The sequence below is a fragment of the Palaemon carinicauda genome, chromosome 13, assembly GCF_036898095.1.
Source record: "Palaemon carinicauda isolate YSFRI2023 chromosome 13, ASM3689809v2, whole genome shotgun sequence".
Taxonomy (NCBI): domain Eukaryota; kingdom Metazoa; phylum Arthropoda; class Malacostraca; order Decapoda; family Palaemonidae; genus Palaemon; species Palaemon carinicauda.
Window position 1 is genome coordinate 23138417 of NC_090737.1, and position 26131 is coordinate 23164547.

General features: G+C 45.9%; 1 protein-coding gene across 3 annotated transcripts in view; it reads right to left on the bottom strand.

The window, feature by feature from the left end:
• LOC137652215 (cytochrome P450 3A24-like) overlaps positions 1 to 26131 on the bottom strand; it is a 90041-nt gene that overhangs the window by 42494 nt on the left and 21416 nt on the right. For all 3 annotated transcript variants that reach the window (XR_011046221.1, XM_068385439.1, XM_068385438.1), the window contains exon 2: positions 13183 to 14125. Coding sequence is in view for 2 of the 3 variants with exons in the window: in XM_068385439.1 (XP_068241540.1) it covers positions 13183 to 13520 (338 nt within the window). In the remaining variant the exon portion in view is untranslated. The remainder of the gene's footprint in view (positions 1 to 13182; positions 14126 to 26131) is intronic.

Consider the following 26131-nt stretch of genomic DNA (forward strand, 5'->3'; position numbering starts at 1 on the left):
AGTGTTTTCCTTTGGATGGCTTGGATCCTTTCCTGGACTTGCCTCTGTAAGTCTGGACGGGAGCTTCCTCGGCTGGGGGCTCTACCACGAAAGGGCGGTATGAATCTAGTCGCAGGGGTATCAGCCACTGGGGAGCGGTAAGTCTTAGGGACTGAGGTGGAAGCCTTAGACTTACGAGCCGAAGAAGCTACAAGATCGTGCGTGTCCTTCTGTATCAAGGCAGCAGACAAATCTTTAATGAGCTCTTCGGGAAAAATAAACTTCGAAAGAGGAGCAAACAGAAGTTGTGACCGTTGGCAAGGGGTAATGCTGGCGGAAAGGAAAGAACACAGCTGTTCTCTTTTCTTCAACACCCCTGATACAAACAAGGACGCTAGCTCGCCCGATCCATCTCTGATGGCCTTATCCATACAGGACATTAACAGCATGGCAGAATCTTTGTCCGTATGAGAGGTTTTCTTGCTGAGGGCCCCCAGGCACCAGTCGAGAAAATTAAACATTTCAAAAGCTCTAAACACCCCTTTAAGCAAGTGATCCAGGTCTGAGAAGGTCCAACACACTTTTGAGCGTCTCATAGCAGATCTTCGAGGCGAGTCTACCAGACTTGAGAAGTCAGCCTGGGCAGAGGCAGGTACTCCCAAGCCTGGTGCTTCCCCTGTGGCATACCAAACGCTCGCTTTCGAAGTGAGCTTCGTTGGAGGGAACATGAAGGAAGTCTTGCCAAGAAGTTGCTTAGACTGCAGCCACTCCCCTAAGATCCTAAAAGCCCTCTTGGAGGATCTAGCTAGGACAAGCTTGGTATAGGAAGACTGAGCTTGTTGCACTCCCAGCGAAAACTCAGATGGTGGAGAGCGGGGAATAGCTGAGACAAAATGGTCTGGATAAACCTCCCTGAGAAGAGCCAAGACCTTGCGAAAATCAAGAGACTGTGGAGAGAGCTTGGATTCGTTCACGTCCGAAGAGGGATCAAGGTGTGCCTCCTCATCATCCGAAACCTCAACCCCAGAATGAGGCGACGGGATCGGATACGAATGCTGAACCGCAGAGTCAGAACGAGCAGGAACAACAACAGAGGTGGAAGGAGGAGGTGCAGCAAGTTCCTGTTCCTGTTCCTGTGGTATGAGTGGAGCGTGAAGAGACCGAGGCTGTGCAGAACAAGGTAAAGTTCCCGCAAGCAGAGATGTCTGAGGAGCAGGATCAGGGTGCACGGGTAGAGCTCGGTGCAGCAGCTGAGGAGACTGACTCACAGGTGGAAGAGGTTGTTGTACCTCCACCGAGAGTTGCACCGCCGGTGGAGCAGCCAGGGGAGGAGGAGGAAGAGTGGAGTAATCCTCCTGATCCCAAACCGAAGGTTGCCTTAAAGAAGGCTGATGCTGAACAACACTGGGAACAGTGAACACAGAAAGTGGTTCAACATCGTACGCCTGGCAGATGGAGCTGCGACTGGGTGCAGCGAGTGCAGGCGGGTGCAGCACAGGCTGAACGGGTGCAGGAGGTTGGTGCACCACCGGTGCAGGCGGGTGCAGCATAGGCTGAACGGGTGCAGGAGGTTGGTGCACCACCGGTGCAGGCGGGTGCAGCACAGGCTGAACGGGTGCAGGAGGTTGGTGCACCACCGGTGCAGGCGGGTGCAGCACAGGCTGAACGGGTGCAGGAGGTTGGTGCACCACAGGTGCAGGAGGTGCAACACTCTCAGCACGACACTCACGCATCAGGTCCGAAAGCTGAGCTTGCATGGACTGAAGCATAGACCACTTGGGATCAGCAGAGACAGTAGCAGACTGAGGTAAAGCCATAACAGTGGTTGCACCACCGGTGCAGCTCTGTTGTACCTTACTCCTCTTGGGCGGAGTACAGTCGCTAGATGACTGAGGCGAGTCAGAGCTGAGCCAACGACTGCAACCTGGCTGAGCACTCGAGGGCTGGTTTAAGCGGTCTAGAGACCTGAGACCAACGTTTCTTCCCCGAGAGAAGATCAGCGGACGAGCGGAAGACGGGCTCAATCGTCTGCAAGTGGGAGTGACGGTCTGTGGAAGACACGCCCGCAACCACTGAGGATAATTCTGTGCGCCTAACAAGGCCTGCCGAACCCTTATGCCCTTCAACATTGCTTCTCCCCTGGGCTTGGGAGCTTGCAAGAGGTCCCGGACTGGGAGAACGACTGGCTCGCACAGAAAAATCCCCACGCACCACACTGGCACTAACACTAGTACAAGGCACTGCACCGACACTAGCACTCGTCACAGCACTGGCACTAACTTCACCCACTGCACTCTTGGCCTTCAACTCTTTCACTTCGGCCATCAGAGACTTATGGTCACTTACCACTGACTCTACCTTATCGCCTAAAGACTGAATAGCGCGTAAAACCACTGACATATCAGGCGGAGGGCACACAGTAGGATCGGGGGTAGCCACTACAGGGGTAGGATCAGGAAGGGGATCATGAGATGAGGAAAATAAAGAAGAGTGAGAAGAACTCCTCCTAGCTCTAATTCTCTCTAACTTAGAAGAATACTTTAAAAGTCGGACAAAATCCAATTCCGAAAGTCCGGCGCATTCCTCACATCGATTTTCTAACTGACAGGGTCTGTCCCTACAGTCAGAACAAGCGGTGTGAGGATCTACCGAGGCCTTCGGAATACGTCTATTGCAAGACCTACAACGTCTATGGGAGGGGGCTTGCGAAATGTCAGACATTTTGTTTTCAAGAGAAGTCAAAGGGAGATCCAAAAAACAAGCAAAAATTCGTTAACCGTTAAACTGAATTAAATAAAAGCTATCTAGCTAATATCAGAAGGTTTCTAGTAATGCGACAGCCGTAAATCAAAGAGAATACATCACCAAATAAGCGAGAATAAACTCGAAGACCATAAGCGTATCCCAGAACGTCTAGCCGGAGGCACGACAGAGGAATAATTGAGGAGGTGTCAACAAGAAGTACTTGAGTACCTGGCCACAGGTGGCGCTGGTTAGTACACCCCCTTCTAGTATTGTGATAGCTGGCGTATCCCTCCTTAGATTTCTGTCGGGCAACGGAGTTGACAGCTACATGATTATCGGGTAAGTTTAATATTGAAAAAACTAGTTTCTAGTAAATGGGGTGTTTTTTTTTACTTCATTTTTTCTTTTAATCTTTTTCTTATCTATGGAGAAAAAAAGTTAGCAGTATTCAACCCTTCATCATGGAAGTTATAATTCCCAGGAAGGAAAAGATTTACTTAGCTGCGATGGATATTTGTACCGAAAAAATACAACGAACATAACTAGTCAGAACTGGAGATGTGTAATGAAAGATTGTAGAGGAACATTGAAAACTGCACCGAACTACCAAGAAAAGTGTGAAGTAAAAATTGCACAAGAACATAATCATGTCCCAGATCCCGCGAGGCAAAATGTTAGAATTGCTTTAAGGAAAATGAATGAGCAAGCTTCAAATTGTAGTGGACCACCACGAAGAGTTATTGCTGCTGTACTACAAGAGCTGGATGACAAAGCAATGGCTAATGTCCCTAAAAAAAAAGAGCGCTCCAAAAACGTATTCAACATAGACGTAAGGTTGAAGGCCATTTTCCTGAACCTTTATCATTTAACGAATTGATAATTCAAGAAGAATTGAAAACTTTTACTATAAACGGAAATACAGAAGCCTTCTTACTGAGTGATGTAACAAGTGATTCAAAACGAATAATCATTTGCAAGCCAGCATATGCTCGATCAACTTGATAATTCAAAAATATGGATGTGTGATGGCACTTTCAAAGTCGTTCCTAGAATATTTTATCAATTATATTCGATCCATGTTGTTAGAGAAAATTTTCTTTTTACCTGTGTTTATGTTATGATGCCTGATAAGGCTCAGTCAACGTATGGATGAGTATTTCAGATTTTGAAAGACAAGCGCCCAGACTGTAACCCTGAAAACGTAACCTTAGATTTTGAAAAGTCTGCTATCAATGCTTTCATGACAGTGTATCATGATGCTAACATTAATGGATGTTTCTTTCATTTATTAAATTCTGTTCTGCTGTGAATAATAAATATGATGAGACAGAAGAAAATATATTTTTTACTTTCTACCTCAGTAATCAACGTAAACACACACACACACAGACACACACACTGTTTTAGCAACACTACATTTTCTCAAAACAAGCTATTTTGGTTAACAGCTCTTTTTGAACCAGCTCAATTGTACTGCTAGCTATTTTGTCACAATAGCGATTTTGGTACTAGCTATTATGGTACTAGCTATTTTGTCGCACTAGCTCAATTGTACTAGCTCTTTTGGGCCTAGCTCTTTTGGACCTAGCTCTTTTGGATCGCTCCCGATTAAAATAACTCAAAATTCATTAAAAAAAAAAAAAAAAAGTCATATCACTTCATAACATACAAACCATTGCTTTATGTAATCCTAAACTTAAATCTGTAGAAATACAATACAACTTTAAAATAACATGTGGCACGAGCAAGCCAAGCACACAGCTTGAGCTACACAAGGCGCCAGTTGAAAATTCATGTAAATCAGAACAGGTGTGAGTATGAGCAATTGGAGTACATGGAACACAACAGGCAAACCATGTGGAGGAAAGGGATTAATTTTTATTAGAATTTAATTTCACAGAACGAGACTGACCCGCATAAGGTAAGAGTGTGTCATGCCTGATCAGGAAAGTGCTTTGAGGAAAACCCTCACCTATACTTTTGTACAACTCATGTTTCTTTGAATGAGAACAGGATAAGAATTGCAAAAATCTCCACTGACTAAAAGAGGAATGGTGGGTTTTTATATTTTTCCAAAAGTGACAAAAGAGTTAAAACTAAGCAAGGCATATTTTTGACCCGTTATAAATCTAAAGTTGAGAGGTGGTGATAGTGTCCAATCTACTACTGCAGGAATTGATGTGACAAAGTGAAACAGGTGTTGAGCAAGACACTGGCACCACAAGACAGAGTAAAATCTTTGATGTTGAGAGCAAGATAAAAGCAGGGACAGAAAGAATGTCTATACTTTTAAACAAAAGATGTAAGCCATCCGGGGAAGGTAACCTCATACACCTAAGATGAGCCGTAATATGGATCTGTGATCCCTATGCTAAACCTTTTTCTATGTTCTCCAATAAAGTAATCGAAACTCTTTATAATCATAGTAGAGAAGAGGTAGCTATTATGCTTACTAAGCTTACATGAATTGGAGGGGGCCTTCCATTTCAAACAAGTCATTGAAAGGGACACAGACAAAAATCTGGAAGAAAATACTGAAACTTATGATATGGGCCAGAAGCTTTAACACACTGATAGTCCACCGAGATGTATTTTACATCAGTCAAATCCTCAGTATAGTACATGTCTGTGCCCTACATCTACTACAAAGAAATGGGAGAGCCTTCTTAATACTGTACTGCCAACAATACTCTGGAACTTGGGCACCCACACATCTAGGCACCCACACATCTATGCTATGGCATATGGATACAATCCAAACTACAATTATAAAGAGATAAACTGGTTTACATTAAGAAATATAAGGAGCACTATAATGAAAATTCAAGCATAAGGATTAAAACATAAGGAAGGCACATATAATAAATACTGAAAACTTCTTTACTCACTAAAGAAAATATATAAGCAGGTGAAAATCAAGTACTATATATATCTTAGCAAAAGGAACAAGAAACCTGACTCTATAAAATACACTTAATATCACAAATTTTAAGTAATTTGTATTTTTCCTAACAGTACTTACCTCGAACTACTTTCTTAGGAGTATCTGGGATCTCCTCCCAACCGACCAGAATTTTGTGTCGTTTACCCTACCTCCGTTTTCTATGCGGGGGAACCTCTGGCGGAGTGATAGGCGCCATGAGGCGACCCGGGGTTAGAGAGCGTGCTCTCTCAGGTCTCGACCTCCAGTAAGTTTTAGCTAGATAGGTTCTATGAAGTCCTGTAAGGCACTCGGGGTAGGATGGGCGGGCCATAACCCGAAAGTAGTTCGAGGTAAGTACTGTTAGGAAAAATACAAATTACTTAAAATTTGTGATTTGTTCCAACACGGAGTACTTACCTCAAACTACTTTCTTAGGAGACTTATACTTTAGGAGGTGGGAGTGGCCTATTGGACCTAGAGACCGTCGACGAAGAGAAAAGAGGAACCTAAATAGGAGGCTAGGTTCTGCTGACCTCAAATAGAAAAAACGAGAAATAAGGAAACTAAGCAAAAAACTATCTGAGTGTCTAAGTAACTCACCTCTGTAAAAATCCTTGGCGACGTATTCTTTCACTGTCAGTGTATCCCATGGAAGGTGAAGGAATGAAGGGTCATGAAGGGGAAGGTGATCGGGGAAAAAAAGGGGTAAGGAAGGAACCTGTGTCTCTTGGACTTAACGCCCACGGCTTCCCCGGGGCTACACCTTTAAATCTTCTGGAGCACAGAAAGGACGGGACCAAGCGAGAATCCATCCAAGGATTTTCTCGAACATTCCTTTAGGTAGTGAGCCGTAAAGGTAGATTGTCTTGACCACGTACCTGCCCTCATGATCTGGCCCACTGCCATGTTCCTCTCGAAAGCCAACGAAGTACTCAAACCTCTAATATCATGGGGTCTAGGCTTCCCCGGAAGAGAGACTCCTGAACTATCGTAGGCTCTCATGATAACCTGTCGCAGCCAGAAGGAGACCATATTCTTGGATACAGGCTTCTTCACCTGTCCTGAGGAGACGCACAGATTCTTAGTCTCGAGGCGAAGTCTGGCCGTCCACTCTAAGTACTTCCGTACTGCCCTGACTGGGCACAGTAGCAAGTCCCTCGGGTTGTCCGTCCGTGGGATTGCTGGCACTGAGAACCCCTCAAACATAGGGTCCCAAACAGCTGGGTTCTGAGTTTTAGCCACGAAGGTGGGTAAGAACCTGGAGGTAGCTTCTCGCCACCCCTTCGAGTGAGAGACCTCGTAAGAAAGCCCATGAATCTCACTTACTCTTTTCGCCGAAGCAAGAGCTAAAAGAAGACCGTCTTGAGGGTGAGCTCCTTGTCTAAGAGGCTCGAAGGGAGGTTCGGATAGCATCTTCAGAACTCTACCCACATCCCACTGGGGCACTCTAGTGGCTTGGGGGGAACACGACTGTTCAAAGCTCTTGATGAGCATCGAGATATGTCTGGAAGCACCTAGGTCGATGCCCTTTAGGAGAAAGACTTGGCCCAACTTAGGAGAAAGACTTGGCCCAACGCCGCTCGGACTCCTTTGATGGCTGAAATGGACGTGCCTACTTCATCCCTAAGATAGACCAGGAAGTCTGCTATCTCGTGAATGGAGGCCCCCAATGGCCTGATGTTCTTCGAGGAGCACCATTTTGTAAAGGTAGCCCACTTCGCTTGGTATACTGCGACCGACGAACGCCTTAGGTAGCCTGACATCCTCTCTGCAGTCTTCGACGAATAACCTTCCTTCCTCAGGAGACGCTCGATAACCTCCACGCGTGAAGGCGGAGGGACCGAGGATTTTCGTGAAACCTTTGGAAGTGAGGCTGCTGGAGAAGGTCTGGCCTGTCCGAAAGAGGCCAAGGTGGGAGGCCCACCTCACCCTGTTGAGGACCTGCCTGAGCATTCCGAAGGGGGGGGAAGGCGTATACGTAGAGATTGTCCCAAGGGTGTTGAAAGGCATCCTCGAACGCTGCTGTTGGGTCTGGCACAGGAGAACAGAACACGGGGAGCTGTGCGTTTAGTTTCGTGGCAAAGAGGTCTATTACCGGCGAGCCCCACTTCAGGATGATTGTCTTGGCCACACCTGGGTGTAGGGACCATTCTGACTCTACAACTTGACCCATCCTGCTGAGGCCGTCGGCCAAGATGTTCCTCTTTCTCGGAATGAACCTGGCTGTGATCTTGATCTGCTCCTCCTCTGCTCATTCCAGGAATTCCATCGTGAGACTGCACAGTTCCCTCGACTTTAGTCCTCCCTGCTTCTTCATGTAGGCCACCACCGTGGCGTTGTCGCACATCAGACCCGTGGTGTTTCCCAGGAGTAGATGGACGAATTCTCGGCATGCCCATTATACAGCCATCAGTTCCAGCACGTTTATGTGCCGTTTCCTCTCCTCGGAGTCCCATTTTCCTTTTGCTGTCTTGTCAAGAAGATGGGCTCCCAACCCTCCTTGGATGCATCCGTGAACAGCAGCATCTCCGGAGGGTCGACTGCGAAGGGCATTCCCTTGAGGGTGTTTGTTCTGACATGCCACCACTTCAGGACCTCCTTCGTCTCCGGGGACACCGGGACTATCTTGTGCGGGGAGTCCCCCTGGTTCCAGAGCTCCTTCAGGTTCCACTGCACGCCCTTGAGTTGGAGCCTCCCCTGGGGAACTAACTTTTCCAACGACACGAGATGGCCTATCAACCTTTGCCAATCCTTGGCTCTCCTGGGCTGGCCCGACAGGAAGGGCCTGAGTATCTGCTCTAGGTTGTCCAGTCTCTCCGCGGAGGGGAAGTCTCTCGCAAACCGGGAGTCTACAACCATCCCAAGGTAGGTCATCCTGGTGGAAGGTATCAGCTGAGACTTCTCAAGGTTGATGATGATACCCAAGACGTTGCAGAACCGCAGAAGTTTCGCGCCTTGTTCCTTCAGTGCTCCCTCTGAGGCTGAAAGCAACAACCAGTCGTCCAGGTACCGAATCAGGCGGATTCCCTGTTCGTGTGCCCAGGCTGAAACTGTTGCGAAGACTCTCGTGAAGACCTGAGGAGCTGTTGACAGACCGAAGCAGAGGGTCCTGAACTGTAACGTCTGGGTACCCCATTTTACCCTTAGGAACTTCCTGCTGGAGGGGTGGACAGGGATCTGGAAGTAGGCGTCCTTGAGGTCTATGAACATCATGAAGTCATCCTCTCTCAAGGCCGCTAAGACCGACTTCGGGGTGTCCATCTTGAAGTCGGTCTTGCACACGAACTTGTTGAGGGCTGAGAGGTCTATGACCGGTCTCCAGCCCCCTGTCGCTTTTTTCACCAGGAAGAGCCTGCTGTAGAACCCCGGTCCTGGGTTCGTGACTGGTTCTACGGCCCCTTTTGCGAGCATGGCCGAAACTTCCACCTGCAACGCTGTCTTCTTCAAGGGGTCCTTGGGCGCCAACCACTCTGCCTGCTGGTCCGGGATCAGAGGGGGCGTCTCCGCTAGGAAGGGTTACCTGTACCCCCTCCTTCAGCACTATTACGGTCAACGGATCCGCTCCGTGGTCCCGCCATGCTTGCCAAGAGGCTTTGGCAGGAGTAGGGGGCCTCCCATCCTATCTCCTTCGAGAGGCGCGGTTGGAACGTCCTCTCTTGGAGCCAGAGTAGGATGATCTGAAGCTTCCTTGAGGAGTCAAAGTACCCCTAAGGGAGGGCTGCGAGGGCTGGTGCCACAACACCGACGGGGCGTCCATCCTAGGCTGGATCGGTGAGGCACGGGGAGGATGAGAGACATCCGAAGAGGTTCTCCTATGAGCAGGACGTCTTGCTGGAGGGGGCCTGGGCTCTCCCCCATCCTTCAGTTTCCTGACCCTCTCTACCATCTCTTCCACAGCCTTCAGAGGGAACACCGAGTCGCCCCATAGGGGCAAGTTCCTTAAGGCTCTTGCTTCCCTGTCTGGTAGTCTCCTGACAAACGTACTCAGGACTGTGTCCCTCTTCCGCAGGATCCAGTTGGCTGCCTGCGAGAGGGACTGGTATGACAGGAACTTGAGCGCCTTCCCTCCTGAGATAATTAGTTCCCTCAGTAAGGTTTGGTTCTCGGGGACGGAGAGGTCGTGGGAGGCTTGAAAACCTACCAATGTGCAGGCCCACCAGTCTAGCCATGATGAGACGTACACCAAGTCCAGGGCCATGTCCTCCATCATGGAGGCTTCTGACGGAGAAAAACATATTGGAGCGGAGGAAGCCCTGTCTTCAGCGGCTCCCTGATTAAGGATGGCGATTGCTGGCTCAACCGAACAGGGACCTCCGCGGCGCCCCTCCGGGAGATAAAAACGCTTCTGAGTCTTCTGCCCCTGGAGGAGTTTGGAGGAGCTCTGATTCCTGGGAGCGTCTGCCTGGCTGGCTATGAACCTATCTATGTGGTCCATACCCAGCCTAACGTCCCTCGCCAGGGGAAGAGCCAGCAAAGGCCTCTGTTGCACAGGGTTATCCACCAGCCTGCTAAGGCCGGAGAGCCAGGCTTCGTCAGCCGAGGGCTTCGGCTCATCTAGCCTATGATGGCGCCTGATGAGGGCCAGGACCCTCCTATACGTGGAGACCTCGTCTGCTGAACATTCTCCACTATCGACGAGGGCCTCGGCTGAGTGGTCCTCCGCCTGAGTAGGAACGTTTAAGGCGGAGGGCTCCGCTTGAGGTGGAGGCATCTTCCTATCGTGGAGAACTCTCGACGGCTCGACTCGCTGAGCGGGCAGCCCCGATGGGACGAGGGTAGCCGTCATGGGCCTACCCCCTCCTGCGGGGATCCACATGACTGCGGGCTTGCCTGTGATAACTGGATGACTCTTACGGTCAGGGCATTCGCTTGAAGGCCCGTGGTCCGGGACAAGGCTGCCAGTCCAAAGGGGCGACTCTCTCCGCTGTGCAGATGAAGTCAGAACCTTCGCGGGCTTATGCCTGTCAACCAAGACCTGATATGAGGACTTCCGCCAATGTTCAGGTCTGCTGGAGGGGCCATACCTCGAGGATGGAGAAGGAGCTCTTGGGAGCCAGCCAGAGGTACTCGGGACTGCTGAGGCCCCTAGGAGGTGACTTCGTGGGATGGTGACACGTACCCATTCTTCTTTTGGCAATCGGCTTCTCCTGTGTCTCCTCCTGGGGGATCTGGAACGCCTCCTGGCGTGGCGAGATCGGGAACGGAAACGGGAACGGGAACGGAAACGAGACCTCCTCCTATGGGATCTGTCTCTTCTCCTCTTCGAATCCCTTGGACCTTCATCTTCCGAGGAGTACGACCCAAAAGAGGAGACCGAAGACTGGTACGAACGTGCTGCTCGGTCCGTGTAGTCCCGCATTGCTGGTGGTTCTTCATGCCGGTCCGCTGACAAAGAAGGTTGGAGAAAGACGGGCGGGAGCATTGCTGAGGGCGCCGGGGGAGAGCGAGTCACTTTCTTACAGGTAAACCAGGTGTCGAACTCCTCCTCCAGTCTCATGGGCGACCTGAAGGGCGTCCTCGGTGGCTCCCACGTGAGGGGGTCCAAACTCGGTGAATCCTCCATCTCGGCATCTCCCCCGGCCGCTGACATACCTGAAACGCAGATCCACGAAGCGGGGGAAAAGGTTATGGCAGCCTTCCCCCACATGGGATCGTCGGTAGAGACGGGACCTGCAGGCACCAGGCCCTCGTCTCCTGAACACACTCCCGTCTCCCTCCCTCAGGCCCCCCACTTGCCTGAACCGACACTACATCCCCACCAACAGGCATCACGGACTCCTGGGGAAGAGCAATGGGCCGCTTCCCCGCAACAGACTTACCTCGTCCCCTACTCTGGATAGGGGAAGGCGGCAAAAAAGCTCTCGCCAAAGAGGCATTGGGCGAAGCAAGAGGCGAGGCAATGCTTGGCTTCTTCGGCGACCTCTTGGTAGCCTTCTTCTTTTTGGTTCTGTAGCGCGCCCACTGGACTTCATTCCAGGATTCACACTCTGGACATGTGGCTGCAGGGGAACACACACTGCCCCTACACGACGAACACAAGGAGGGGGGTCGACTTCAGCTTGGACAGAAAAGCCCCACAAGATTTACCGGCCACAGGCCTAGGGCAACGACAGGGATGCTCCATAACGGACGGTAAAGCACCACAAGACACAGGAACACAGAGGGAAAGGGTAGGATAAGGCAAGGTATGAACACAAGAGGACCACGTGGGGACCGCGTGGGACACAAAGGGTCGCACTGGGTAAGGAGAGTGCGGCGAGATGTTATTACGACGCGACCAGAAAACTTACTGGAGGTCGAGACCTGAGAGAGCACGCTCTCTGACCCCGGGTCGCCTCGTGGCGCATATCACTCCGCCAGAGGTTCCCCCGCATAGAAAACGGAGGTAGGGTAAACTACACAAAATTCTGGTCGGTTGGGAGGAGATCCCAGATACTCCTAAGAAAGTAGTTCGAGGTAAGTACTCCGTGTTGGAATAAATTACAATTGAAACTAAACTCAACATTAGTATAAGATACAAAGGAAAAGAAACATTATTTAAAACATTGAGTTGCGGTCTTATCTTAGGGCTGAACTCATATTATGAGCAATAAGAAGCAACAAGGACAGCAAACTTGCCATCAAAACTTAAGACTTGAAACAAGCCTAAGAACAAAAGCAAAAGGACAAGCAAAACAAATTAACATAGACCAATGTATCAGTAACAAAGCTGACAAACAAAAATATAACAAAGAACCAGATGAATTGAGAAGTTACTCAAAAGAAAACATTGTCCTCTCAATTTTTTTAAAGGGGCTGCGGTGTACCCAAGCCGAGGTTATTACTATTAACCATCAGATTATCTCAATACTGTAATGTACTAGAGGCATAAGCCCATTGAAAGGAAAGAAAATGGAAAATTTTAAGTTTTAGAGTACAGTGAATGTCAATGTAAAACCAGGAATTTACAAAGAAGCATTATGAACATACAGTAAGTGTAAAAATAATAAATTCTATTACCCAGATTCCATTTACTGTAACTATGCATATTTACATTAATTCTCTACAGTAAGTCCCGTAAATAAGGAGATGCATTCAAAGTGTAGTTTATCAAATTCAGAGGTTTGCAAGTCTAACATAATTAGCCCAGGTATCCAGCTCATAACTTAGCTACCCAAACTTGCTATTGTTTGTGAACTAGCTTATATATACTGTATTGTATTGTATATCAAGAATTACTACAGAAAAAAAGTGCATTATGAAATGCTTTTAAGAGAAGTAAATGAATTAGTATACAATTTTGCAGTTTTTCGAATGATTTCTAAATTACTGCTCACAGGTTCTTATCTCTGAAAGTTCTTAAGTTAAAAGTTCTTATGTATGGGCCTTACTGTATTGATATACAAACAAAGCTATCCACTAAATCAAACCTGCAGTTGATTAAGCAAATATAAAACATTGGTTGGCAAATGCTTATAATACACCTCTAACATGATACAGGGTAAAATACTACAACACCTAATAGAGAATAATACATCCAAGACACTGCTCCTTACCTTCTATCCGTGAAATGATCAAAGTCCTTCACCATCACGTGCTTGAGGATTTCGGGGTCACCAACCATTAGACAAGGCTGAGTAAATTCATAATAGCCACAAAATTTTTTCCCTCCGTATTTCTCATACAGTATCTGATCAAATTCAGCCATTGAATGGGTGGCTCGCAGCCTTGCATACATATTCCCTATAAACCATACTGGTTTGGGACCCCTAACTCCACGGTTCTCCCAAAATTTGTATAAGTTATGTAAATAGAGCACCACTAAAGAGACAAGAATAACTATCAGTACAACAGCAGGTGAGGTACTCAAACAAGACACTAGTTGAGCAATCATCTTGGCAGCAGAAGGGAAGAGCAATGGAAATATTCTCTCAAAGACTGCCAATAAAGCACAACAATGAAGTATTTACTTTCATTACAAGCAGGGCATTACACCATAAAAATGGAAGTCATACAGGATTACAATTGTTTTTCACCTATATTAACAGCTTAGTATTCTTTAAATCAATTTCAAAAGGGCCCTGGCCTATGTTTGCTTTACATCTTCCATCTCATTGTTGTACATTATCTCTGCATTCAATATCATAAATATTGAAAGGTAATCCAGCCGCTAAAAATCATTACTTAATACATTTATAGTTGACAATATCAGAGCTCAGTTGAAAAGAAGACATACAATTCAAAATAAAGTAAAGCTGTAACTGATATGTAGAGTAACACTTTAAAGCCAGTAACAACACTGAAGTTGAACTATTCTACACATCGTATCAAACAAGTATTGATAGGAAGAAAATGGAGAGAAGCACTGCTGACCACACACTGGAGAGAGAAGGTATCATCTTTAATAACAACACTGACAACAACATCAACATTAATTATCTTTGAGTCTCAGGCAAAACACTTGCTCTTTTGGATTCTCCACACCGCAACAATGTTGATCTGCAAGAGAGAAAAGACATTATTAGTTACTTTGGAACATGACTGATGTCACAACTATCCATGATCAGTAGAACAAAATATGCTACATTGTAACAAATGAAAATATTACACTAGTGCTTTACCTTAGTTACTCTCTCTAGCAATCTTAGTTTCTCATATGTTCACAAAACACTGATCTTCAACATTTCAAGCTTTTATATCAATAAAAAAAATTCTCAAACTCAGGTTTAATACTGTGCATTCTCAATGCAAATAATATGGTATATCTTAATTTAACAGCCATTGTCACACTGATTCAGTATCCATATTCCATTGAGGTCAACTACTGTTTAGCAATACCTCAGTTTTGTAGGTTTAGGCAGTTAGAGAACAAAAGTCCTGAATTACAATCTACTCATTTATCACAGTATGCTAAACAAGTATGAACCCCACTAAGATGGCAATTCAACTTTTACTTACCAACTTGTCATTTTTTCCTCTGAAACTGCAGAGGAGTGTGTGTGTGTGTGTGTGTGTGTGTGTGTGTAAATGAATAGTGAGATCGTAAGGGGAATTACTTGTGAAACATTGAGATGTAGAGAACTTGAGAAAAAAAAATTCCTAGAAAACTTTTTATATGTTAACACATGACTCCAGTAGTAAAATCAAAATGTATCAAAGATGAAGTGATTGAACCTGTAAACCTTTTATCATGATTGATTTGAGGAATATTTAGTGCAATACTGCATGTGGTCTACACATTTTACTTCACTGAAGATACACATTTTTAGCTGAACTAGAAATTAAAAACTACACAAATCAAGTGACAGCAAGTGGCATTGACAAAACCAGGGGACAAACATAATGTCAACCATTACAAATGTGGAAGATCTGTCTCTTACAAACACTGACCTTTGTGAGAGAGGATTCTAACTCTGAAAATCTGCATACTCTTAAGATTTAAGCTACTCAAACTAGGAGACAATCCCAAAGGCAAAACTAAATACAGTATAACATATCAGCAGCTGCGATAAAGAAAGAAAATATCAACGTACATATTTCTAACATATTAAAAGTTACATATTAGTTTTCTGAAAAACTAGACTTAAAAGATATAGCACGAAATAAGAAAAAGAAAAGAATCCTCTAGAATATGGCAAACTTCATCAAAATCAAAGAATAACTGATGTTGGAAGGATTTTTTCCAAACACAAATATATTAAAGTCATTCAAAATTCATGTGGCTAACCATATGCTTGAACATGCAAACCATTTTCTTTTGTGCTTATGGAAATGAGTTTCGAGATTTGAAAATAGTTAAGAGTCATCAATGGACAGCAGACTGTCACAGAATATGATAAGACTATGGCTAGAGGACTCCTTATGTTTCTGAAAGATCAGACAAGCATATCATAAAATGAGGGGTAATTGATGGAACAAATATTACTGCCAGGTGAAAACATGCTCTCACTAGTGGTAAGATATGATGTGCATAGGCTCTTGCCATTAAAAAAAATAAACATAAATTAATGAGAAAGGATATGGTATAATCTGTTTAGGGTGTACAAGGGGAAAATGTAGAAAGAATATTGCATTTTGCACTGTTCTGCCATACCTCATGTTACTGTACTTATTTTACTCAATATATTTGTACATCTTGATTTTAATGAAATGTAAAGAATTCAAACTTAAAACCACTTATTTTTCTATTATTTATTGGCCAAAAGCTACAAAGCTGAAAACATCAAAAGACCAAATTACTTAACTTAAGGTAGGACTGTATTTGGAATACTGTACTAAAGAGGTACTGTACGGAAGAAAAGGGTTTTAACAAGAAATGATCCCAAATTCAGACTTCTGATCACAACTTGTAATTCAGGACTCTGCCTAAAGACCTACATAAAAAGTCATTAAGAAGTGATATGTAGAGTATTTACAAATGTACTCTAGGTAATATCTTTCAAATTCAAAAGCCTGGTTCTATCTACAGAAAAATTATATAAAATTGGTCCTCCGATTATAATACAATAAGAGCACTAACCATGCATTAAATGGATCCTAGTTTCAAGCATCAAATCCTGAAAAACAAGTCATTAAAAAACTAAAAATAAAACATCCCTGCGATATTACGACATACGAAGGCAAATGCACAAGCTGCACTACTGTAATTCATAATAACTTAAGAAACAAAACCACCTAAAGTACAGTACTGAAGATTGTTACACATGCTAAGCATAACTTTAAAATAAAATAAACTGTCACTATTAAATCTTAAATTTCTATTAACATCTTCAAAAACAATTGATTATAATTAATCATCCCAACTCCCTGAATTGTAAATTTTTTTTGGAGAACTTCATCTTTCAAACTAGCACTGGTGATATTGTATAATGCTTCAACAACACATGAAAAGCATTTACCAATGAAATTTTATATTGTGCCATTAATTTTAAACACTTACTTAAAATTTTAACATTACAGTAAATTAGATGAAATATTCAACAAATATAACTTGAATTACTCATAAAATTCCTCTCTTGATAAAATACAGTACAGGTATTGTAATACCCTACCCCAACATTGTTAACTGGTTTCAAGAGATCTGACATGAGCAATATTTTCAAAGTCACTTATATATTTCCAATACATGTACGGAACACGAAAAAGTACTCACAAAATGACAAATGCGTAGATAATTTGTATTTTTCCTAACCATACAAACCTTAGCTATTTAATATGGGTATTACTTTCGGCGTAGCTGAAATGACGAGCCATTAGAATTTTAACGAGGGTTTACTACCCCCATACTAGTTAGCGAGGGGGTAGGGAGGGGTAGCTAGCTACCCCTCCCCCCCTCACACACCTGTGACTAGCTCACTTTGCTTAGAGGTAGGACTTCCCGGGGGATAGGGCTGGCGGGCAAGTTTGATTAAATAGCTAAGGTTTGTATGGTTAGGAAAAATACAAATTATCTACGAATTTGTCATTTGTTACGTAACCGAAATACAAACCATGCTATTTAATATGGGTGACTTAACCCTTAGGTAGGGTGGTAAGTCTCAGCCGTTACTGGCTTTTGGCTTTTTGCCCGGGGACTCAGATACTGTGTCAGTGCTCAAGATAAGGAGTCCCTGCACCTCGCAAGTGCCTTGCTCTGCAAGGACCGCGGCCTACGTAAGCTTGTGTGTGAAGGAATGAAGTGTGACTCATCCTAGGAAGTTGACCTGAAGTCCTTTAGATGGAATTCTAGGATAGGACGTTCCCAATACCACCTCGTAAGGGTATGGGGACGTGACAGTATTATCTTAATACTAGGAACACAAGGAAACATGATTTACCTGCAGTGGTTTAAGGTCAGCTGTGCAGAGAACCCAAATTGCTACTTTCCCCAAGAGAGGGGAGAATGAAGAAAAGAATAAGGGCCAAGCATACCTTTTCATTCATGCAGACTAAAACCGAGTAACAATGCCCTCAACCTTCTGCTACTTGTCCATTAAGGAGCCTGAGGTTTAAACCAGCTGTTGTGCAGCCACCACAGGGCCGATAGAAAACGTATCGAGCCTCCTGTGGGTCACGTCTTGCAGGTAGTGGGCTATGAAGGTCGTTTGACGCTTCCAAACCCCTGCTTGTAAAACCTGCATCACCGAGTAATTCTTCTTGAATGCCAGAAACGTAGCAATGCCTCTGACATCATGTGCTCTAGGGCAACGTGACGGAGGAGGGTCGGGATTCAAGGAATGATGGATAACCCTCCGAATCCACGGTGTGATTGTGTTCTTAGTGACCCTCCTCTTCGTCCTTCCCATGCTCACGAACAATGCTTGCACCCGAGGACGAATTGCAGCTGTTCTCTTAAGATAGAGCCTCAGACTCCTTACTGGGCACAGTAGGAGATGGTCTGGGTCATCTGTTACAGAACGGAGACTCGAAATCCGAAAAGAGTCGAACCGAGGGTCCGGCAATCCCGGATTTTGAGTCTTAGCAACAAACTCAGGGACGAATCTGAACGTTACCTCCCCCCATCCCCTTGAATGGGCGATGTCATACGAGAGACCATGAAGTTCGCTGACTCGCTTGGCCGAGGCCAAAACAAGTAGGAACACCGTCTTCCAAGTCAGGTGGCGATCAGAAGCCGGGCGTAATGGTTCGAAAGGAGGTCTCTTAAGAGACCCGAGGTCTCGAACCACGCTCCATGGAGGAGGTTTCACTTCTGACTGAGGGCAGGTAAGTTCATAACTTCGTATGAGTAGAGAGAGTTCCAGCGAAGAGGAAATGTCCATTCCTTTGAGCCTGAAGGCAAGACTTAAGGCTGAGTGATAGCCTTTCACTGCCGAGACTGAAAGGCACATTTCTTCCCGCAAATAAACGAGAAACTCCGCTATTGCTGGTATAGTGGCATCGAGTGGAGAGATACCCCTTCCACGACACCAACCACAGAAGATTCTCCACTTTGCCTGGTAGACCCCTGCGGATGACTTTCGCAGGTGTCGAGACATCCTTTCAGCAACTTGTTGCGAAAAGCCTCTCTCTGTGAGGAGACGCTGGATAGTCTCCAGGCGTGAAGCCGCAGCGATGCTACGGCTTTGTGGAAGATGTTGGCATGTGGTTGTCTGAGTAGTTCGTGTCGAGGAGGAAGTTCTCTCGGTAGTTCCGTCAGGAGCTGCAGAAGGTCCGGGAACCACTCTACGTGATGCCATAACGGAGCTATCAAGGTCATCGAAAGGTTGACCGATATTCTGATCTTGTTGAGTACCCTTCTCATCAGACAGAAAGGGGGAAAGGCGTAAACGTCGATGTTGTCCCACCGTTGTTGGAAGGCATCTTGCCAGAGTGCCTTGGGGTCCGGGACTGGGGAGCAGTACAGTGAACCCTCGTTTATCGCGGTAGATAGGTTCCAGACGCGGGCGCGATAGGTGAAAATCCGCGAAGTAGTGACAGCATATTTACCTATTTATTTAACATGTATATTCGGACTTTTAAAACCTTCCCTTGTACGTAGTACTGTTAACAAACCACCCTTTAATGTACAGAACACTTAATGCATGTACTACAGCACCCTAAACTAAAACAGGCACAAATATTAAAGGCGATTTTATATCATGTGTTTCCTAAACACCTAAAAAGCACGATAAAAAATGGCAACCAATGTTTTGTTTACGTTCATCTCTGATCATAATGAAGAAACAAACTCATTTAGTGTACACATATATGTATAGGTTAGTTTTTGCATCGATTATATTGATTATACAGTACTGTATGTTGATTTTTTTATTACCAATGTTTTAGTTTACGTATTTTTCTTAGGACTTCCAAATGAAATCTTTTTCTTTATGACGCCGCCTGAAACGACGGCGTGTACGCTCAGTAAACAACCACGCCCAGAACAAACAAGGCATTTAACGTGCATGATGATAGTGATAAATAATGATACAGTACATACAGTATTTACAGTAAAAGCATTTACAAAATATGTTACCTTACAAATATAAATTATACAGTACTTGTACGTAGCAAAGCAGGAAAACAATTTGAGAGAGAGAGAGAGAGAGAGAGAGAGAGAGAGAGAGAGAGAGAGAGAGAGAGAGAGAGAGAGAGAGAGAGAGAGAGAGAGAGAGAGAGATTGTTTTACGTACGAATGTAAATTTTAAACAAAAAAAATATGATAGGTTACAACATGTAGACTTTTAAAACCTTCCCTTTAACTTAATGCATACAGTACGTACATTACTAAACTATAAAACAGGTTAAAGTAAAAAATAAAGATTGTTACTGTACTCACCACGAAAGAAGTTCAAGAAAAACTTGAATGACGATGGCGATGAATTTGCTGCACAGTAGAAATGATGATGATGAAGCTGATGATGTGTTCTACTGTGCAGTCAATGATAGTATTTTACGTCTCTTCAGACGGAGGTGTCTTTTCCTGGGACACCTCTTCAACTTCAATTTCTTCCGAAGGCGTACTAGCAGGAGGAACTGGCTCTTTTTTGCGAGGCTGGAAGAACATTGTGATCGGAAGTTGTTGCCGCTGCTTCTTTTTTCGATCCAAGAGCATCCTGTAGGGAGTCATGATGTCATCGACCTTATTTGAGAATTGCATCGAGCGAACCATATCCTCGTCCCACTCTTGTAACATTTCTTTCGCCTCCTTCATATGGTTGCAGAACTTGGCAAGCCGTTCTAATGTTAAGCCCGTTTCTTCGACATTTTCTTGGGTCTCTTCCTGGGTACCCTCACTCTCTTCTTCACTTGCCGATTTCGTCAGGTCTTCGAGGTCTGCGTCAGTTAGGGGCTGGGAATGGCAGTCCAACAACTCGTCGACGTCTTCAGTCGTCATGTCGCCAAACCCGTCACCTCCAATTATGGCAGCCAACTGCACAGATTTCCGTATTGCAGAGTGTTGGATTTCCGACGGAGTAAATCCCTTGTCGTCGTAAACAATATCGGGCCACAGCTTCTTCCAGCTCGCATTCACGGTTGCAGGTTTCATCTCTTGAAGTGCCTTTTGAATATTCTGCAGGCACGTGGCTATGGTGTACTGCCGCCAGTACGCCTTCAAGTTGAAATCTTCATCCTCGTCATCTTGGGCAGCATCCACACACGCAACGAGGTCCGCCAAGGTATTCTTCGTGTAGAGGGCCTTGAACGCTCTGATAACCCCCTGGTCCATCGGTTGAATTAATGACGTGGTGTTGGGTGGCAGGAACTCATCCTGAACGCCCTCACACGACAGGTCAGTTGCGTGTCCACCAGCGTTATCCATAAGGAGAAGGATCTTGAATGGCAAGCCCTTCTCTAAGAGATATTCATGGACTTGCGGGATGAAACACTGGTGGAACCAGTTGGAGGTCAGCATCTTCGTAATCCATGGTTTTTGATTATGCATCCAGTACACGGGAAGGAGATTCTTATTTTTATTTTTCAAAGCGCGAGGATTTTTCGACTTATAAATAAGCCCCGGCTTTAACAAAAATCCAGCAGCATTGCCACACATCACGAGGGTAACGCGATCCTTGAATGCCTTAAAGCCAGAGGCTTTGGCTTCCTCTTTGAACAGGAAAGTTCGCGACGGCATTCTCTTCCAAAAAAAGCCGGTTTCATCCATATTAAACACTTGTTCCGGCTTGTATCCACCTTCAGCGATAATGTTCTTGAAAGTCTGGTTCACGTAAGTTTCAGCAGCGGCAGTGTCAGCGGAAGCAGACTCCCCATGCAGGGAAACGCTTTTCAGGGCGAAGCGTTTCTGAAACTTCGCGAACCATCCTTTGCTTGCGGAAAAACGTTTCTGAGGCTGGGAATCAGTGGATGTCCCTGGTTGAGGATCATCTGCATCATCATCATCATCTTCAGCATGGTTGCCGTCGTCGTCTTTAGGTTCCTTTGCAGCAAAATTCTCATATAAGCTCAAAGCCTTTGTTTGGATGGTGTTCGTATCCAACGCTATGTTCTTCTTCCGGCAGTCGGCAATCCACACAGCTAAATCACCTTCCATGCGTACGATCGTTTTATTACGCGTTGTAACGACTCGCTTCGCTGATCTGCTAAAGGTGATTGCAGCAGTCTTTCTAATGTTCGCCTCGTCCTTCTTGATGTAGCGAACGGTGGATTCGTTGATGCCAAAATGGCGGCCGGCGGCCGCGTAACTTCTACCATCTTTTAACATGTCGAGAAGCGTAACCTTCTCAGCTATCGTCATCATCCTTCGGTGGCGTTTAGGCTCACTACCAGCCTTACTAGAAGCAGAACGCTTGGGAGGCATTGTACAGAAGGATTTAACAGAAAGTTCAACAAAAAGTTCAACTTAAAACAGTTGCACACAGCACAGATTAAACTTCACAAACTTAAGAACGTCTACTCAGCAATACGCGGAAAGAGAAAGTGAACGATCCAGCCCCGCGAGAACTTTGATGCTGCGGGTAGAAGATGCGGGCAAAACACCAATCACAGGCTAGATAACAAAACTTGAGTTTTGATTCGTCATCTATCAGCGCTTGAACCAATCACAACCCGTCTTACAGTACTATGGTGCGTTGGTTACTCATAGAAGATGCCCCGCGCATACTGAACGTACGTAGATTAAGTACAATACCGTAATAATAATAAATAATGATAATAATACTGTACAATAATAATAATAATGATTAATAATAATAACAATAATAATTTTATTAACAACAACAATAATAATAATAATAACAATAATAATAAAAATTTACGTACGCTATTTTACGCCTCTCTCTCTCTCTCTCTCTCTCTCTCTCTCTCTCTCTCTCTCTCTCTCTCTCTCTCTCTCTCTCTCTCTCGTACGCTTACAGTATTCGAAATGTGATTTTTGCAACAAAGAATATTATTGGATGCAGTACTGTACTACGTACGTATACATACAAAAGATTCATGGAAAAGAAGCACATCCATTACAGTACACACCATTCTAATATGGTATGACTGCATCTGATTTGCGTTTCATGTTCGATTTAATTTTACTACGTACTGAATTATCGTATGATCACATTCTCTTTTCGTGTTGTTATTTCTTTCTGTGCTGAATTATATATCATATGTAATGCAATGAACAATCAGTTAGAGCAGATATTACTAATTACAGTATTAATGGAATTACAGGTAACAAAATATCGTATTTGGTTGTCTTCAGATTTCGCGGTATTTTCGAATTTTCCGGAAAATCCGCGATATGTATATATATATGGGTTATGGGAAAACCCCGCGAAGTGGTGAATCCGCGATTGTCGAACCGCGAAGTAGCGAGGGTTCACTGTACAGCGAAATCTTGAAATTCAAAGCTGTCGCGAACAGATCCACCGTCAGGGAACCCCACAAAGTCAGGACTTTGTTGACTACTAGACGATCCAAAGACCACTCGGTACTCACTATCTGAGATGCCCTTCTTAGACTGTCGGCGAGCACATTCCTCTTGCCTGGAATGAAGCGAGTTGATAGTGGAATCGAGTGGACTTCGGTCCATCTCAGTATCTCTACAGCAAGATAGGATAGCTGCTCTGAAAAGGTACCTCCCTGCTTGTTGATGTAAGCCACTACCGTGGTGTTGTCGCTCATCACCACCACGGAGTGACCCGCCAGGTATACGGCCTTCATTTCTAGCAGGTTTATGTGGAGGCACTTTTCTGATTCTGACCAAAGGCCTGAGGTCCTGTGGTTCAGAACATGAGGCCCCCACCCTTTTTTTGAGGCGTCTGAGAACAGCATCAAATCCGGGGGGAGGAAGAGAAGATCCACTCCCTTTCGTAGGTTTCCGTCCGCCACCCACCACTGAAGGTCCGTCCGTTCCGCAGGACCCATAGGGACCAAGACGTCCGAGGAATCGTTTTCTTGATTCCACCGGGACTTTAGTCGCCATTGCAGGGATCTCATTCTCAGGCGACCATTTGGAACTAGACGGGCCAGTGAAGAAAGGTGACCGAGGAGACGTAACCACGATTGGGCTGGGAGTTCTTCTCGTCTGAGGAAAGGATCTGCGACCCTCCTCAGCCTTGCTATCCTGTCATCTGATGGGAAGGCTTTGTGGAGATTGGTGTCCAAGATCATGCCTAGATATACCAGTCGCTGAGTTGGAAACAGAGAAGACTTCGCGAGATTTACCATGATCCCTAGATCTTGGCAAAGTCCCAGAAGCTTGTCTCGGTGTCGAAGAAGTGTCGACTCCGAGTCTGCCAGGATCAGCCAGTCGTCCAGATAACGGAGGAGACGGATACCGATCCTGTGTGCCCACGAAGAAATCAGGGTGAACACTCTGGTGAATACCTGAGGTACTGTGGAGAGACCAAAACACAGCACCTTGAACTGGTAGATTTTGTTGTCTAGGCTGAATCTTAAGTACTTCCTTGAAGACGGATGGATTGGGATCTGGAAGTACACGTCCTTCAGGTCCAGTGTACACATGAAGTCTTGTGGTCTCACCGCAAGTCTGACCGTGTCTGCCGTCTCCATGCTGAACGGGATTTGTTTGACAAACCTGTTCAGGGCTGAGAGGTCGATGACTGGTCTCCAGCCTCCAGACGCCTTCTTTACAAGAAAGAGTTGACTGAAGAAGCCTGGGGGACCGTCGACGACCTCCTGGAGAGCACCCTTCTTTAACATGGTCTCGACTTCTGCCCGTAGGGCTTGCCCCCTTGCCGATCCCATGGCAAAGGAGCTCAACGACACTGGATCCACTGTCAGGGGAGGTAGAGATGTTATGAACGGGACGCGATATCCCTGACTGATTACGGAAATTGTCCAGGAATCGGCCCCGAGTTGCTGCCACCTGTCTGCGCAACTTTGAAGGCATCCCCCCACTGCTGGACATGCAGGGGAATTGCCAATCCTAGCGTTTGTGGCCTCGGCCACTCCCACTAGGATTCTTGCCTCCCCTGGAGGACTTTTTGCTTTTCTTGTCTTTGACAGGAAAGGGCTTCGACGCCATGGTCTTTGCTGCCACAGCCGGTTTCGTCGTCTTGGACGGGCGAGGTTGTTGAGGTGCCGGAGGTTTATAGGGCTTCGATGTAAGAGCCTTATGTAGGAGGGAGTCCTGGTTGGACTTCATCCACTTCTCGGCTGCCTGTTCCACGTCTTTAGGCTCAAACAAATTCTTCCCCAAAATGGAAGAATGTCTGAGCCTGCTGACCTCGACGGTGGGGACCTTCGCGTGGAACCTCCCTGCCACAGCATCACGTCGTTTCAGGATCGAATTGGCCCACAAGTTCGAGACTTGGTGGGCCAAAAACTCAATGGTGCGGGTGCCCGAGAGGAGGAAGGTCTCCAGGGAAAACCTGGTGCTCTCCTTAGACAGGTCTTTGGATCGCAACAGGATGCCAAGAGACCCCGGCCAGATGTCCAGCCACGAAGTAGCCTGCATGGCACACTTTGCAACCTTCTCCTGGGTTAGGATCTCTGTCGCCGAGAAAGTCACTTGCCGGCTAGAGTGTCTCTCAAGAGGGACTCCCTTGGTAAGCTCTTCCACAGAGTGGTGCAAGGGAAGAGCTAAACAAGACTCCTCCATGATCTCAAAGTACCTCCTCTGGTGGATACGAGGAGGAGGGAGGAGCTTGTTGCCAGCAGTGGAACGGCTGGAGGAGGCGAGCTCGGAGAGCTGGCCCTCAACCTTATCCCTGGCACTCTTCACCCCTTGGGACCAAGGCAAAGCTGCACTGGCCTTAGTGGGCTTCTGAGTGCCAAAGACTCGGTCCAGGACCGTGTCCTTGCCCTCTCTAGGAGGAATCTCAGGATCAGGAAACCTGTTGAGATGCCTCATCAGGGTCAGAACCTGCCAGAAGGCATGCTCTGGCTCCTGTGGCTCCCCTCCTGGAGAACTGGCCGCAAAGTCTCCCGTCCCCAAAGGCTCTTCTTGGGGGGACACGTGGACGTTCTCTGCGGGTCTTGTTGGCTTTGGGCGAATTCTTGAGGATGACTTGGGGACTGTCTTGGAGTCCTTAGGTTCCCTCCTGGGATGAATACAGGACTCCAACAACGACGTCTGAGGGCTCTTCTCCACCCCAACCCGGGACGATTCTCCTGCGCGAGGCGGGGTTTCTCCCATTGGTGCGATGGAAGAACGCCTCACCTTGGAAGATTCCCCAGAGGACGGAAAATCCTCGTCCACAGGAGAGGGAGAGAAAGTCTGGGGGGGGAGGGAGCCTTCCTCAAGGATGTCCGAGGAGCCAGCTTGACCCTTGGAGAAGTTACCACGACTTCTACTCCTCTCTTCCTCTTCAGTGGGGTCGGAGCCGCCATTGATTTGAGGCCTATCTCAGCGAAGGCACGTTTGACAGCCTGCACGACAGCTCTGGTGAGGGACCCTGTAGGTACATGAAAAGACACATTTCATATGTACCAGTATTGTCATGATTATTATTATTGTATGTATCATTTACTGCATTATCATGATTACCATTATTGTACGTACTATTACCTGTATTATGTACTTTCAACCATTATTTCAGATGTTGCATATCATTAGATTAATTCCTGTAATGTCATTGATATGATATGGCAACATTGAGTCAGTATTGG